This window comes from Cryphonectria parasitica (assembly GCF_011745365.1).
Source record: "Cryphonectria parasitica EP155 unplaced genomic scaffold M406scaffold_7, whole genome shotgun sequence".
Classification (NCBI taxonomy): Eukaryota; Fungi; Ascomycota; class Sordariomycetes; order Diaporthales; family Cryphonectriaceae; genus Cryphonectria; species Cryphonectria parasitica.
The window spans coordinates 963,042-978,871 of NW_024468915.1; the positions used below are offsets into that span (position 1 = coordinate 963,042).

The window sequence follows — 15,830 nt, forward strand, 5'->3', positions numbered from 1 at the left end:
TTTCCCGTATTGCTTGTTGTCGTCTGTGTGTGTGCGCCCACAATCATCCTGCTAATATCAGCCGGCCCCTTGAAGACATCACCGTCTTGTGCTTAACAGATGATGTCGTGGTATCTCTCGCCCCTGAACAATCACTCTTTCAAGCGCGCAATAAAGCAAAGAAGAAAAACATTAAAATACACCGTTGACGCCCCAACAATGGAAACAAAGGAAAAAGGCCGTGTCCGATCTCAAGATGATTATGCGCCGTTGTGCCTAGCAGCAACATGAGTCTGTCCCATCACCACCACATCCGCCTGCTTGCTTGCCTATAACCTCGAGTACCAGCCCCTCTCGACTTGGCAGCCGAGATTCGGTCAGATAAAACGCCACCTGTCTGCCGGTCCCAAAGTGAGTTCTGCCCCCTAGGCAATCACGCTCCGGGCCACACCTGTACCCCACCGCCATCTCCGTAACGTGCCCGTGCCTGTGCTGCGTATGACCTCGCCGCCGCAGGACGACGAGTTCATTCCTGCGCTCATGCTGCTCCCAGTTCCGCTCGCAGAGCTGAGGATATCTTGTCGGCCGACCTCGCGGCCAACAACAAAGCCGGCGCCAAAGCCCACGACGGAGACTAGCAGCACGACGCCAGTGCCGAGCACCCAGGTCAGAGTCGTAGGGCTGATCCAGGTCACAGTACTTTCGTCCACGGCCGACACAGACGTCCTCTTCTTTTTGGCCGCTCTCTGTGACCTGGGCTGTCCTGTAGTAGACGCAACTCTTTTCCCCTTCTCCTGCTTGGAGGAGACGGACAATGGTTGGCTCTGCGCGCTCGAGTTGGACGAGGTCCGGGTCGTGGGCTGCCGTGAACCTGGGGCTACCTTTTGGGCCGCGGGACCCATAAGCGGTGAGGAGGTCTCGTTATTTCCCAGCTCCGACTCCGGGACCAGCCTCAGCTCCATCGGCTGCGTGCTCGGACCGACCCCTGCACCCATTATCGGCTCTCCCGAAGAGGAGGGGCCGTTGGCAGCATGGCCCCTCCGGCCCGGCAGGTTCTTAGCGGCCGCCGCACAGGAGAGGAGGGTGGTGAGAGATGCGCGCAGCGCCTCATCCCGATCTGCCTGGTAGGATGGGTTCCTGAAATCTGGGCGGGCCCGGTTGTGCGACCTGTGAGACGCCGGTGAAGGCCTTCCATGCAGGTAGTGTGGTGGTGGTGGTATGGCTGCGTTTGTGGAGTAGCTGCGCTGGCTCAGGTGGGCAGGCGGGTGTGAGAATGCATTAGGCTGCGGCCGGAAACTTTGCGACGGCGACGGGCGGCCCAAAGCGGTGCCATCGTCGTCCTCCTCGGAGTCGGACAGGTCGGCGCTGGCACCAGGCCCAATCGCGGTCTGAGATCGCTGGAGGCCCGCAAGACCGAGCCCCGGTCTTGTGTCCATATTCTCGGTGGACGAGGTCATCAGGCGATCTTCCTCGCTCTCGGTCTCATCATACTCCTCTTGGCTGCTCGTGCCCGACCGTGCTGTGGCATGGTCCACAACGTAGGACTGCGGCGCCTGCTGTTGCACCACGGACTGGTGGTAGTGGTGTTGCAGTCGTCTCCGCCGGGGTGGGTAGGACTGATTTCCGACCCGCAGACCCGTGGTGACGATGTCGTCGCTGATGGAAGAGAGGGAGGAGGAGGACGGCTGGGAGGCGATCTCGACCCACGATTCTGTATTTCCTGCTGTTAGCTGCGGCTGGACCATATACACCACGCACCCACGGTCTCGAGACTCGTCTCTCGCCGGCGACTTACCATCATTGCGCCGGGCTTGCGACGTTGCGGCTCCTGTAGGGCCCCTCGAGGAGGTGCTTTCTGGAAGCGAGGTAGGATCGGAGATAGAGGCGCGGGTCAAGCGGCTGTTGCCGACACCGCCGAGATGGCTCTGTTGCTGCTGAGGGGCAGCCATGTCGGCGGTGAAGTCGTCGGGAGAGAGATGGATGGATAAGAGAGCAGAGGCGAGGCGGATAGAAGTTGAGGAGTCTGTAAAATCCTGAAGAGGAGGGAGAAAGAGGACGATAGGATCAAGAAACAAGAAATAGAAAAGGAGGAGGAGGAGGAGGAGGAGGAGGGGAGGGAGAGATGGTGTTCTCCGTGATGTTCTGGTCGCAGTCGTAGTAGAGATAAAACCCCCCGGTCACCTGCGGTGTAAGTGCCCAGGCTGGGGCCCACAGAAGGCTGGAAGGAAGGTAGCAGGACTACTAGGACCCCCGCCTCGTGCGCAGTGCAGTGCAGTAGTTACTGTACTGGATTGTACGGCCCTGTACTACAAACTGACTGACTTGTTTATGCACTACTACAATGTAGATTCTCGAGATTGACAGGAAGCCCCTCTCCCTCTGTCTCAAAAGCCCACACAGTACCACGAGTACTTTGTAGTTGGGGCGGGTCCCCTCCACCGCCAGATGCTACCCTCTTCGTCGTTCTTCTATCGGTAATCGACACGGGCCTTGTCAGATAGACCCAATGCAGGTAAGAGGCGCCGACAAGAGGATCGGTGAGATTCGCCAAGTTTGTCAGAAATGACAAAACTGAACAGAGTGGAGGAAGACTGAGGACAAGAAAGAAAACGAGAAGTCGTGTACCGGAGAGGAGAGGAGGAAAGGAGGCAGACACGAGCTGAACAGAGAGGGAGAAAGAGCGAGAGGGAGAGACAGGAAATGATCCCAAGCGGCCCGAACCAAAGAAGCCCGGCTGCAGTTGGTGGGGGGGGGGGGGGAGTTGAGTGGACGCTGCCCGCTCCGATCACGCCTTTCGTGCTTAGGTACTTTGTGCGTGTGTCGCCAGTATTGAAGAGAGGTACGAGGGCCTGACTGGGCAGCAGGTGCGCGTGCATATGCGTAACGTGCCAAGGAAGAAGAGATGTTCTTTTGTGTGGATGGCCTTTGTCTCTCGCGCCCGAAAACTACCATGCATGTATTGTTTTGGGGGCGACGACGAGGAGGGAGACAAGAGAGAGAAAAAAGGACCACGAGCCCCGTATGGAAACAGCCCCTCCTCGAGACTAGTAAAAAGAATCAGAGGTCACTAGGTACGATGGTAAAACATGCGCCGGAAACCAGCACAGAAGCGTAGGGCGGGCGCAAGACACAAGAGAGGCCTGGGTCTTCCTTGTCAAGTGGCCTAGGGATCAGGCTGATCTGCAGTTGCTCTCCCAGGGGGGGACCCCTCCCCCCTCCGCCTTTTGCCCTTGCCCCGCCCACGCCCGCCCCTCTCAAGCCTAACCTTCTGATCGAGACGATAGTGCCACTAGCCCAGGCATGGCCAGTCCACCTGAACAGTCCCGCGCCCCAGCCTCAGGACCTGGTCTTCTGACTGGTCAGTGACACCGTCACAAGAAGGAAGGTGGTCCTTACCCATGAGGGGCGGCACAGCATAATGACGCTATGCGGCCCCCTCCTGATCCTCTAGGGACGTCAATGATGGCGACGACATCGGCCGATTATATGCTATTGTGGTTCAACCATTTGATCTTGCCATATATTATGTATAAACCCCCCCCCCCCCCTCACGGCATTCGGCGTACCAGAGGAAACAGAACATACGTTCCTTGTTTCAGAGTATATTACCCACCCAATTGAGGTGGCCCATTCGGGTGGGCTCAGTCCCGGTATCTAACATGGAGACAATTGGGCGGGCGACAACTTCTATCTGGTAACATACTCTCATTACGATTAAATTGGTCGGGCACAAATCGTATTCACAGGTTCAGCATCAAAGGTTACGTGGGGATGGGCTCGGACTCGTAAATATGGAGAATGAATTCATCTATGCTCGATCGTATCCTACAGCTATGAAAGAAGAAGGGGGCCTCGGTTAATGGGGTTTGTATACTTACGGCTCAACAATCGACCAGAGTGCTCTCGAAGATTTGCATCGCCAGCTAGCGAACGTTCCAAAACCAGACATTGATGTTGCCCTCAGACGCTCTCGATGTTTTGTGTGCGTACTGTGCGTCCGATGAGTGTGTATGAAAATCGCAGAAAGAAATATTCAAGTGAAGAAGATAACTTTTGTAAACCCCCCGACGCCGTCAAAACCCACGGAATGATGGAACCAGTCAGGATATCCGAGGACATCCAGACGGACCATCAAGTCAAAATGTCCCACAGGAACCCACAGGAAAGGCGTGAACCCATCATCTGAGTGATGCCCACAAGAGCGAAGAGCAGGCAGACACTCGCGGTGTCTTCCAGTAGTGTATGCGAGACACACAAGCCCACAGATCAGGAACAAGCCCACAGGTATCGTAACATGGCTTTTTTTTTTTTTTTTTTTTTGTAAATGCCACTTCGCAAAGCCCACAGACCCCGTAAGGGATCATGAAGGTCCAACGCCGACAACCCACAAAGCCCACTGAAATGCCCACAGAGCCCTCAGAAACTCATCAATGTGCGGCTGATCGCCTTACAAGGCGGTCTTCTGCTTCTGCTTACGCTTCTTGTCTGTCGTTCCTCCCTCATTATGAGTAGCAGGAATCATATCCTGCATCTCGTTGTTGACATCTTCCATCTTGACACCAGCGCGACCCCTCTGGATGCTGGTCCCCACATCGAAGAAGAAGGGATCATCCTTCGTCTGACGGACAGGCCTGTCCTGGGACTGAGAAGATACGCCTCTCCTTTAGAAGGTAATCTTCTTGCCCTGGAAGCCGCCTCCACGGGGGCCACCACGTCCACCGCGGTCACCGAACCCACCACGCGAGGAGCCACCACGACCGCCTCTGCCGCCGCCACCACCACGGCCACCGAAGCCACCACGGCCGCCAAAGTCACCACGGCCACCACGACCACCACCGCGGCCACCGAAGCCGCCACGTCCGCCGCCGTTGTCAGGCCTGCCGCTAGCAAAGTCCAGGCGGATGCCGCGGCCCATCAGGTCGGCGCCCTGAAGCTGCTCGACAACGGACTTGGCATCCTCGACAGAGTGGAAGCTGACGTAACCGAAACCCTTGAAGCGGCCGGTTTCCCTACGGATAGTTAGTACGAGCTATAATGCGATTGCGATGCTGGAATAAAGAACTTACTGCTCAGTAGGCAGGCGGAGGCTCTTGACGCTGGCAACCTCGTTGAAGAAGGCAGACACGGACTCCTCGTCAACCTGGAAAGAAAGGTTGCCGACGAAGAGGGTGTCGCTCTCAGGGCTCATCTCGTCGTTGTACTTCTTGGCGCGGTCGTTGGCGCGAGCAGTGGGATCCTGCTGCTTGGGCTTGCCGGTAGAGAGGTCGATTCTCATGTCACGGCCGTCGAGGAAGGCACCTTGCTTCTCCTCGAGGGCAGCCTTGGCGTTCTCAGCAGTGTCGAAGTCGACGTAACCGAAGCCACGAGGACGGCCTTCTTGGTTGCTGATGATGCGAGCGCCAGTGATGCCGGCGTTGTTCTGGAACTCCTCGTAGAGCATGTTGTCGTCAACCTTCCAGCTCAGGTTGCCAACGAAGAGCGTGGAGCTCTCGCCGGAAGCATCGTCAGTCTTGGTCTTCTTGGCAAAAGTCTCCTCTTCGTCATCGGCCTTGCGCTTCTTGGAAGGAGCCTCGGTCTTCTCCTCAGCAGACTCAGACTCGGACTCGTCAGAGTCGTCGGAGTCGCTGTCGGAAGAGTCACTGTCTTCCTCATCGGACTAATCATAGGCAATAGATTAGCTTTGTGCACGAGCAGCCATGAATCCGCTACGACAGTCGACTTACGCTATCTTTCTTGGCCTCCTTCTTTGTCTCCTTCTTGGCAGCAGCAGGCTTAGGCTTCTTCTCCTCCTCGTCGGAAGAGTCGTCGCTGTCGCTGCTCTCGGAATCGTCGCTGTCCTCCTCGTCGGACTGCGTGCGCATAAAAAATTAGCCAGAGTTATTTGTAGTGCTGCGAGTGACTAAACTTACGCTCTCCTTGGCAGCCTTAGCAGCCTTGACAGCCTTCTTAGCAGGAGTGGGCTTGGCCTCCTCCTCGCTATCGCTGTCGCTGTCATCCTCATCATCATCCTCTGAATCAGACGAGTCGGAAGTCTCAGCATCAGCCTTGACACCGTTCACCTTGCCATTGACCTTGCCATTGACCTTGGGCGCGGCCTTGGTAGTCTCCTCCTCAGACTCGGACTCGGACGTCGAGCTGTCAGCTTCAGAGTCAGAGGAAGCAGAGGAATCAGAGTCCTCATCAGACTCAGAGTCGGAGGACTCCTCCTTCTTGGACTTCTTGCTGGGAGTGGCCTTCTTGGCGATCTCCTTGGCCGTGGCCTTCGCCTTGGACTTGGGGGTCGCAACAGACTTGGTGACAGCGGCATTCTTGACGGGCGCGGCGGCCTTGGCCTTGCTGCCCTTGGACTCCTTGACTTTACCCATAATGAATAGATGGAAAAAATGGAATGTGTCAATGGAAAATTGATAAAAGGGCGAGGGGGGATGGGACTGGGAGTGCACGCAACAATAGAAATGAAAGAGGAAGAGAAAGGTAGGAAGAAATCGAAAATTTCTAGAGGCGCAGATGGTGGGAGGGGCAAAAGAAAAGGATTGGAAAAACTGCGCCTGCAGATTTATCTTAACCGAGAGAAACTTTTAAGCGGGTCTGCGGAGTCATGTCCGTCGGCAGGCAAAAAGCCGTACTATGTGATGCACGGACCACCACCTGCATAACGAAGTTGACGGGTTTGGGGTCGCGGAAGCTCGAGATCCAGTGAGCAGGCTCACATATCAAAGCAACCAACCATCCAAGAAAACTGAATCGACGGCCGGCGACCCTCTCTCCTCCCACCGTCATAGATCGACAGACGTATCTCGATACGACCTTGCATCCGTCGCCCGGCCAGCAAAAGCACGCAACAAAATGCCGACCCCCGAGTCCGCGGCTTTCCTGGCCAAGAAGCCGACCGTTGCCCCGACCTTTGACGGCGTGGACTACGATGACAACAAGGCGCTGAAGCAGGCCCAAGACGCCGTCATCAGGGAGCAGTGGGTGCAGGTCATGATGGGCCGGCTAGTCAGGGAGGAGCTGAGCAAGTGTTACTACCGGGAGGGCGTCAACCATCTGGAGAAGTGCGGTCCGCTGCGAGGTTAGTGATGTCCAGGCATATGGAAGAGGGACTCAGGCCCTTTAATTCTTCCTAGATGGCCCGAGCCCCGGAGTTACTTGATTTCATGAGGCAATGGCTGACTGGACTGAACAGAGAAATATCTACAACTGCTCGAGAAGGCCAAGGTCAGGGGCTACCTCTTCGAGCAACAAAACTTCATCGGGAAGAAGCAATGAGTTTTCCAAGTGTTTGGAACATATGGAGAGTTGCACCACTGAATTCGTGCCATGTTCGGCGGCGCGAGTGTCTGGGTAGAGAGGGATAAAACTCAGGGAGACAATAGGCCGATAGCATTATGACGGGTATCGACAGAATCACGTCTCCGAATCCGTATACCAACAAGATGAATTAACAAAACCACAGTGATCAATTTTTCTGGCCACAGTCTTATTTTCTTTAATTCTTTGTTTATTTGTTTTCTCTCCCCGAAAACTGTCTTTTGAACGAGAAGCGTAGACGTAGCAAGTCCTGGACGTGACCCTCCTAAGCAAGTACGTAGTACCAACTAGATGCCGCCTGTAGTACTAAAACTACAGTGCCGGCGGCTCGGTGCCGGCCCAGAAATTTCGGAACTCTGCAGCGACCTTCAACTTCAGCGATTATATCCACCCACGAATTGAACCTGCATCCAAACCCCCAACACCCATGCACGGGAAAACCACACCACCATGATCTGCAGGACATGTATACAAAGGGCCACGGCCCTAGGCCGTCGCTCAATCCTACCAAAAGCACCCATACGAAGAGCTTTCTCCACCACATTAGCACCCAGACAGGCTGCGCCCGCAGACGCAACAGTGGCCGACGCGACAGCAGCAGCAGCAGATGAATCGGCGGCGCGGTCTACGTGCCCGCCAGGGACAGTGCTGAACGGTCTCAACTACTTCAAGGGCAAGACGGACCCCGTTGCGCTGCGCGACGACGAGTACCCAGAGTGGCTGTGGTCGTGTCTGGACGTGCAGAAGAGGATGGACGCCGAGGCAGACGAGGGCGCAGGCGATGAGTTCTGTATGTACTAAATTCCCTATAAGCGCCTCACCCCCCCCCCCCGGCGGGGGGGACCCTTTAACCTAGCCATCTACTAACACAAGTGACCACCTCCTCTTCTAGCCAAATCCAAGAAACAGCGTCGAATCGCCGCCAAGCGTCAGCGGTCCCTTGAGGCGCAGGTCCTGGCCACAGGCAACCTCGAGGCGCTGGCACCCAAGATACCGCTGCAGCAGCAGTCCATCAACCTCCCTGGGTCGCCGGATGGTGGTGTGGAGGGTGCGCTGGAGGCGGCGGGCTCGCGCGAGGAGTTGAGGAAAGCGATGCGCAAGGAGAGAAAGGCCAAGATCAAGGAGGCCAACTACCTCAAGTCTATGTAAAGAGGTCAGTTTGTGGTCCGGGCTATGACGGCGTGGGCTTGAAGGCAATGCATATCAGCAGCCCACACATGATGGGCCAGAGGGTAGTTGTACATTATGGATACGCGCGTGACCTTCGATGGTCCACTAAGACGCCCTGACATGAAGCTGCCAAATGTAAGCAAGCTGCATGCTCAGGTTAACACAATTATATATGATGTTTTAACAATGCAATCACCATAATGAATGAACTGGCGACGCTCCCCTGCTTAACCATGGTGTATAACTCAAAAGACTGAGTATCAGTTGCCTCCAGGCATGTAGCAACAGGTTCCCCCGCGGCTAGCATCTAAAAATTTGTCTTCGCTGAGAAGAACGCACACATTATCTCGAGCACCCCCCGAGCCTTGCAAACATGCAGATTTCTAGCTCGTCGATCAATACTAATCGTCCTCTTCGTCCTCGGGTGGCTCCTCTCCGATCGAGGCCAGTTTGAGACGCATGTCCTCGTGAAGACCCTTGAGGCGTGACTGTAGTTTGTTTTTGATGAGAGGATTCTGCGCAGGGGGGAGCTGCAATTGGCGCTTGAGTTCCGCAATCTGCCGGCCGATGTCCCTGACCTCGTCCCGGACGCCTCTGACATGCTCGCGCCGTTCTCTCTCTGCAGGATCCAGGTCCTCGTCGGACTCCTCGTCGTCATCATCGTAATCCTCTCCGCTCTCGCCGTCCCCAAAGAGCTCGTCATCGTCATCTTGGTTCTCCCCAGCCTGGGCCGCCGCAGCCGGCGTCTCGGCAGAGGCGACCGGTGTAGCACCCTCTTCAGCCGGCGTATCCATGGTGAACACGTCTTCCATACTCGCGTCGAGCTCCCGTTGCAGTTCAGCTTCGAGGTCACCATGCTCGAAGCCATTCTCGAGTCCTTCCACCTCCTCGAGCTCGCCTTCCGCATCCTCCTCGCCCTCTGCATCGAGTGTGTCAGCACCCGGTGTGTCGATCTGCATGGTGCCACGCCGCTCGCCGATATATTCGAACCGGGTCCTGACAGCGGCCTTGTCGAGTTTGAGAAGCCTCTCGACTTCTTTCTCCTTATTATCAATCTCGCTCTTGTGCAAGCGCTTGCGGAATCTGCGGTGAACCGCGTCATGCATGGGAGGTGTCAGCCCATGCGGCCATCTGTATCCATCAAAGAGGACACTGGGAAGTTCGGCGCTCTTTGCTTCTTCTTCCCTGGTTATCCTCTTGAACACGAGGAGCATCTGACAGATGTCGGCTGATTTAATCACGAGCTTCTTGTCCCAGGTTTTCGTGGCCTCCGTGATAGTTGGCAGATCGACCAGGACCGCTGCGAACATTTGCGTCTGCACAGTGACAGCCGCCCTGCGTTCGTCCACCCACTTGAGCTTGAACTCCATGTTTCCCCCGGACGGAAACTTCTTGTGCTTGGCATTCAGACACTCGTTGATGTAGTCGCACTCGGGCCCTTCCAACATGCGGAACACAATTTCTTCCTCTGTGATGGGGTCGGACTCGGCGTCCTCCATCTCGGAGTCGAAGCCCGAACCAGGCTGTCGGACAACATTGCTTGACGTGAGCTTGTCTTTCAGGGAAATCTTCCTAACTTGGCTCCCCTGGATTGGGATCCTCGTCTTGAGGACCGGGCGCTTCTTGGTCGGTGGCTGTTGGCTACGTTCTGCCTCGTTCTCGGAATCAGAGGCAGCGTCGTTCTTAGCGCGCTTCTTTGCGGTGGGCTTGGACGTCCGCCCTGCCTTTGTTGTCGTCGTCGTCGTAGGCGCCGCTGAAGGCTCTGTAGGCGTCGCTTTGGCTGGGAGAGGGGTTCGAGCCGGCAATGGGGTTCGTGATGGAGCAAGTTCGGTAATGGGTGTCGCTGGCTGGCTTCGGTTCATTTTGAGCTTAATCTTCGGTCTGCCGTCGGTGGGCGTAGGAGGTATTGCTGGCGGCGGCATGGTCGCAGAGTCTGGCGCTGGTGCAGAGGGTGTAGCTGCAGACCCAGCAGACGTTGACATGGCTGCCGAAAAAGTCGGAAAGTACGAGGAGGGGGGAGACATGGCGTCTGGCGTTGCGACAGGTTGGCCGAAGAGCGAAGGGGGGTGATTCTGGGAAGCAGATGGCGTCTTGGTGGAAGACATAGAAGGGGTTCTGCTGATTTTCAGCTTGAGCGTCTTCTTAGGTCCCTCCATGATGAATGTCGTCTAAGTTGGCTAGATGAGTCTGTAGAAATGCAATTGAGATGATGTAGGAGGTCACGCGGATGGACACGCCGTCCAGAGGTCAATCGACCAGAGCACAATGCTCTGCAGGTGGTCTAAAGTCCGACGGCTTCCCATGTGCTCCTTGGGCTCCAAAAGTTGACCATGAGTATACTCTGGGCCAGAAAGATCGATGGTTCAAAGCGATAGGAGCGGAGCTTCCTGAGACGCGCGTCTTGATGCAGAGTTGAAGTTGGAACTGGGTGCACATGGGAAGGCCGGAGAGGAGTTGGGAGTTCAAAGTTGAAGTCGCGAAGGAGAGTTGGCTCCAGGGTGATTTCTAGGCAGGCCCTGGACCTTATCCTGGGGTAGGTGGGGTTTAACTGAGCGACCCTAGTCCCTGCACTTGAGCCGCAACAAGCAACAAACAGCACGCCCGAGCTTCTGACAATCCGGTCAGTGTAGCTTTCATTTCACAACCCTGGGACAGCGTCACCCAGCTCACAGGCTCACAACGTCACACCAGTGATCCCCCTTTCGAAGGATCTGGTCGGTGCGTAAGAGCGCAGCGTGTCCCGACCATGATCCAGAGCTTCGAGATCGGGACCCTCATCACGATACGACACTAGGCACTCGCGGTCGCGCAAAGCACCCAGTTCCTGTTGCGAACATGCCCCCTCCGCCAGCCGTCTTCCACGCGCTCCTGCGGCCCGCGATCATCCAGATCCTGCGCGCGACGGGCTTTCACTCCGCCAAGCCCGTCGTGATCGACAGCCTGACGGACCTCGCCGCCCGCTACCTCGAGGTGCTGTGCCAGGAGACGGCGCGACATGCTGGCAACAACGCGCACGTGCCTGACTACGCCGGCATGGTAGAGCCATCGCTCGTGGACGTCCGTCTGGCACTGCAGGACGTCGGCGCGTTTCTGCCCGAGCGCGACTGGGAGGAGCAGGACTACCTTGAGCAGGAGGATACCAGGGGCGTGGATGACTTTGTCGCATGGGCGACGGGCCCTAAGACGGAGCAGATCAAGAGGGTTGCACTTGATGGCGTCGAGGATGGTGTTACAGACTATTTGACCGGTACGCGCCGTTTTCTAAGCTCGAAGCAGATGACACTGGTGTGGGGATGCCTGCTGACAATCATTCCACGACAGCGCTCAAGAAGAGGCATAGCAAGACCGCCGATGATACCAAGTATACGGGCTCGTTACTATCTCGGGCTCATGATCAGGGTCTAGTTGTGGTCGAGGGAGGTGGTGAGATTGACAGCATCCAAGCTTGGGTAGCGAAACGACGTGAGGCGGTGACGAAGTCACCTGAACCCGAAATCGAGTCCAGACCCGCATCAAGCGGACTCAGTTCTGTTGGGACCATGGCGGATGAGATGGACTTGTCAGGATTATGATTAGACTCGACAATTTGGAGATTCTTCAAGGCATTGGTGAGGGAGCATACACATACCACAATTTGATGGGTCAATCAAAGAGGTAAGTCATTCATAATACGCATCCTCTTGTTCACTCTTTACTGTTTGTCGCATGCAGTATATGTTCCAGCGATAAAATTCTCTTGTCAAACTGCAATCTGAACATACAAAAAGTGTTGGTCTTGCTAACATAACTCAATCCAAATACAGCCTCGTCTGAGAAATTCAGAGATACGCAGACTTGACGTGACAGAACGTTAACTCAAGGCAGTTGCACTGCACGACAAGATCGACTGATGACCACATTGGACTAGTGGCGCTGGACCCATTATCCCGCACAACATTAAGACTGGATTGGGGCAGCACCCACAGGATGAGAGACTCGGGTGGTCACCCCGAGCCGACATGTCGCTGTCAGGGACAGTCCAGAAGGGCAGAGACAGCGCATTGCACACATGCAAGATTACTGCAGGGTGTGCTCTGATAACTAAGGGATGAGAGTTTCGCCAGGCCAAGGCATTGTGACTTGCTCTGCTATACTCATCTCACTACTATCATGCAGAGGATGATGCTAGCAGAGCATAAGTCAAGAAAGCTTGAGTCAAATTGAGTAATGGCAGGGAGTTGCCTGAGGTCATACTTTTGCTGGGAGACAAGCCATAGCATACGGAACTTTAACCGTATCTCTTGTGGACAGGATTATGAATATTCAATCTGCCCAGCCTAGGCATTCTCAATTCATTCTTCTGATTGTAAGCCAGAAAAGAAAAGGAAAAGGTGCTCAAGTAATGATTCGTCCGCCAGATGATTATATTTATGGATTGGATGCCAGTATAGCAGAATTTTTGTCAGCTTTGAATACAGTTGACCGCCTTCCCTGCCACTTTATCACCTAGCTTGTCCTCATCACCAAGTCCGAAAACCAGCGCCAGTGTACATGATTCGCAAAAGTTTGATACTATTCCTACTGCAGTACACACATATCTATGCTCCTAAAGAGATCGTCCTCAGTATCCCATCACCGGCGCACAGACACACGGTCCAGGCTGATACTTTCATTAACAATTAAGTTCATGGATACAAGCTGAGCAGGCGGCAGTTCCGCATCAAAAAGACAGGATGCGCGATTACACGAGACAAGGAGTGTTGGAGGGAGGGGGGGGGGGGACTCACTTGAAAGCAGCGCTGATGAGCGCCAGATGACTAAAGGCCTGAGGGGTGTTCCCAAGCTGCTCACCGCTGCGAGAGATCTCTTCCGAGAACATATTCAGATGGTTCGAGAATGTGAGCATATTCTCAAATAGGCTGATGGCGCGAGGGAGGTACTTGGCGTCGTAGACGCTAGCTCTCGTTAGAGCCTCGACGAGCCAGAACGTGCACATGGAGAAGGCGCCCTCTCGTCCCCCCACACCTGTAGTCATGCATCATCAGCACTGGTAACAGGCTGGAGCGGGATAGATCTTGTCAAGGAGATATTCTTGGAGGGTAACTTTACCGTCATCTGAGAGCTCGGTATCATAGCGGTACACCAGCCCTGTGGAGGTCAAGCCGCCCTTCTCGGGGGGCAGGAGGATTCGGTCCATGGTGTTGAGGAAGCGAGGGTCATTTGGGGTGATGAAAAAGACAAGAGGGGCTATCAATATGGATGAATCCAGCATTGTGTGGTTCTCGTAGCTCTGTACGAAACATTTCATCTCGGTATTGTATCCTAGGCACTTCTTGTCAGACCGGTCTGTCGGTGGGAGATTGGGATTCTCGTTCAGAAATGTGATACTAAGTAGTATCGGAATTTCTCTCACCCTTCTCCATGATCTCTTCATAGAGATTATCTCTGGCTTCAAGCCACTTGCCTCGGTTGGGGCACGGCAGGGTTCTCTTCTCTGCCAGACGGAGGCCGCGGTCGAAGGCCACCCAGAGCATAACTTTCGAGTAGACAAAGTTCTGCTTCTTGTTCCGAACCTCCCATATAGACATATCGGGTTCTGTAAGGCCCTCAGTAATCTGCCTCGCCAAGTCAAATGATGCATGGTCTTCATATTATCTGGCTTACCGTTCATGATAGTCAAGACATAATCTGCACACGAGGGGGTCAGCAGCTGCAGAGGCCCACAGGAATTGCGAGGGGTTAACTTTACCGAGCAGCTTCCGCACAGACACCCAAGTATCCCAAGTCAGGGGGTTGCCATATTTGTTGCTCAGGTAGATGGCGTCCATCAGCTCCCCGTAGATATCGAACTGCTGATGGAATGCGGCACCGTTCCCGATACGCACTGGCTTTGAGCCCCTGTAACCCTCCAGGTGGTCCAGCTGCAGTTCTGGGATCTCGGTCTCGCCCCGAATCGTGAACATAATCGGCAGGCCTCCGTCCGGGGTGCGGGACTTGAGAATACGCTGGTTGATGAACTCCATGTACGCATCTGCCTCCTCGATGAAGCCCAGGCGGAGCAGAATGTAGATTGTGAAGCTCGAGTCTCTTACCCAGGAATACCTGTAGTCCCAGTTCCTCGGCCCCCCAATCTCCTCGGGAACAGAGAATGTTGGAGCAGCGACTATTGCGCCGGTCGGTTCATACGTCAACAGCTTCAGTATCATCAGGCTCCGCGTGACAACCTCCCTCCATCTGCCCCTGTATTGACACTTGGAGATCCAGTTGTACCAAAACGTCTGTGTGTCGCTCTGCTGTTTGTCAAGATCAGCAGTCGTGATGTTGGCCGTGACATGGCTCTCGAGATCGTCGCGGAGCGTGAAGGAGATGGCCTGTCCCTCCCGCAGCGTGATGTGCGTGACAACACCCTCGCTGACCATGCCCTCCCTCATCGTCTTCTGGAACTTCACCACAGGACAGGTTTCGGCGTCATCTTCGCCCTTGTCGATGGTGACATCCAGCTGCAGCTTCAGGCCGTCCCTCTCGACACTGTGGAATGTGACGGCCTTGGACGCCATTCCCGGCTCGTGCGTCTCCTGTAGCACCCTTGTGACATGCTTCTCCTTCGCATACCCCATCGCAGGGAAAATCTCCACGTCCAGCGAGATCTCACCTCTGATGCACTCGACTCGTCTGATGAGCCACTTCTTCAGCTCCTCCTGAACTACTTGCGCCTCGCGAAAGGCCGACTGCCGACCTGCTGCATGCGAAACAGGCACGATCGAGGTCCGTGGCTAGGGAAAGTTACCAACTCTGCTTCCCAAAAGAGAGAGAGAGAGAGAGAGAGAGAGAGAGAGAGAGAGAGAGGAGCTGCTCACCCGCGGGAAGAAGTCGACCAGGTCTGCGACGCCATCCTCGTTGATATAGCGTGTCTGTAGTATATTAGAAGAGGGCAGGTAGCTCTGCTTGGTGGTGCAGGTGATGTTTGGCGGCGGCGAGATGCTAAAGTGGCCGCCCTTGGTCTTGTCTAGGAGGCGGCAGAAGATGCTGGGCGAGTCGAAGTCGGGCCTGGTCGAGCAGTCAGCCTTTTGAGAACATAACTAAGCAGTGATGCTCGGTATATAGCTTCATGTGTCGTGTTGTCCGCACCAGCACATAAAATCACAGCTGCCGTCCCTACCGACCAGGGCGGCTGTTCTGAGGTTTCCTATAAGGCCATAGTCCTCGATGGGCAAGTAGCCGTCGAACCGGCCTCTGAGAGAGGTTGCGGGGGTTGAGCCGGAGCTGGCCATCTTTTGGACTGTCTTGGAAAGGATGTTCCCAGTTATGTTTCACCAGCTGCCTTCTGCTTATTCGTGGTGGGTGAGCTCGGGGTTCCACGTGAGCCGCTACCAAAGTCCTTTTTGATGATG

General features: G+C 55.2%; 5 protein-coding genes across 5 annotated transcripts; 3 read left to right on the forward strand and 2 right to left on the reverse strand.

The window, feature by feature from the left end:
• Positions 1–404: 404 nt before the first annotated feature.
• Positions 405–1,928, reverse strand: M406DRAFT_341564 (uncharacterized protein; the record flags this gene model as incomplete). The annotated part of the gene is made up of 2 exons (XM_040921677.1): positions 405–1,690; positions 1,775–1,928. 2 exons carry the CDS (start codon positions 1,926–1,928, stop codon positions 405–407), a joined length of 1,440 nt encoding a protein of 479 aa, XP_040773309.1.
• Positions 1,929–6,733: 4,805 nt separating this feature from the next.
• On the forward strand, positions 6,734–7,438 carry M406DRAFT_357407 (uncharacterized protein). The gene is made up of 2 exons (XM_040923669.1): positions 6,734–7,051; positions 7,166–7,438. The coding sequence occupies exons 1-2, from the start codon at positions 6,826–6,828 to the stop codon at positions 7,246–7,248; spliced, it is 309 nt and encodes a 102-aa protein (XP_040773310.1). The 5' UTR covers positions 6,734–6,825; the 3' UTR covers positions 7,249–7,438.
• A 255-nt stretch (positions 7,439–7,693) lies between these two features.
• Positions 7,694–8,650, forward strand: M406DRAFT_323505 (uncharacterized protein). The gene is made up of 2 exons (XM_040919777.1): positions 7,694–8,080; positions 8,183–8,650. Exons 1-2 carry the CDS (start codon positions 7,741–7,743, stop codon positions 8,437–8,439), a joined length of 597 nt encoding a protein of 198 aa, XP_040773311.1. The 5' UTR covers positions 7,694–7,740; the 3' UTR covers positions 8,440–8,650.
• Positions 8,651–11,120: 2,470 nt separating this feature from the next.
• M406DRAFT_347461 (uncharacterized protein) lies at positions 11,121–12,814 on the forward strand. The gene is made up of 3 exons (XM_040922300.1): positions 11,121–11,707; positions 11,782–12,114; positions 12,264–12,814. The coding sequence occupies exons 1-2, from the start codon at positions 11,296–11,298 to the stop codon at positions 12,030–12,032; spliced, it is 663 nt and encodes a 220-aa protein (XP_040773312.1). The 5' UTR covers positions 11,121–11,295; the 3' UTR covers positions 12,033–12,114; positions 12,264–12,814.
• A 33-nt stretch (positions 12,815–12,847) lies between these two features.
• Positions 12,848–15,710, reverse strand: M406DRAFT_103102 (family 15 glycoside hydrolase; the record flags this gene model as incomplete). The annotated part of the gene is made up of 8 exons (XM_040915044.1): positions 12,848–13,099; positions 13,227–13,464; positions 13,549–13,761; positions 13,853–14,035; positions 14,104–14,127; positions 14,189–15,212; positions 15,297–15,486; positions 15,568–15,710. 8 exons carry the CDS (start codon positions 15,708–15,710, stop codon positions 13,072–13,074), a joined length of 2,043 nt encoding a protein of 680 aa, XP_040773960.1. The 3' UTR covers positions 12,848–13,071.
• Positions 15,711–15,830: the final 120 nt, after the last annotated feature.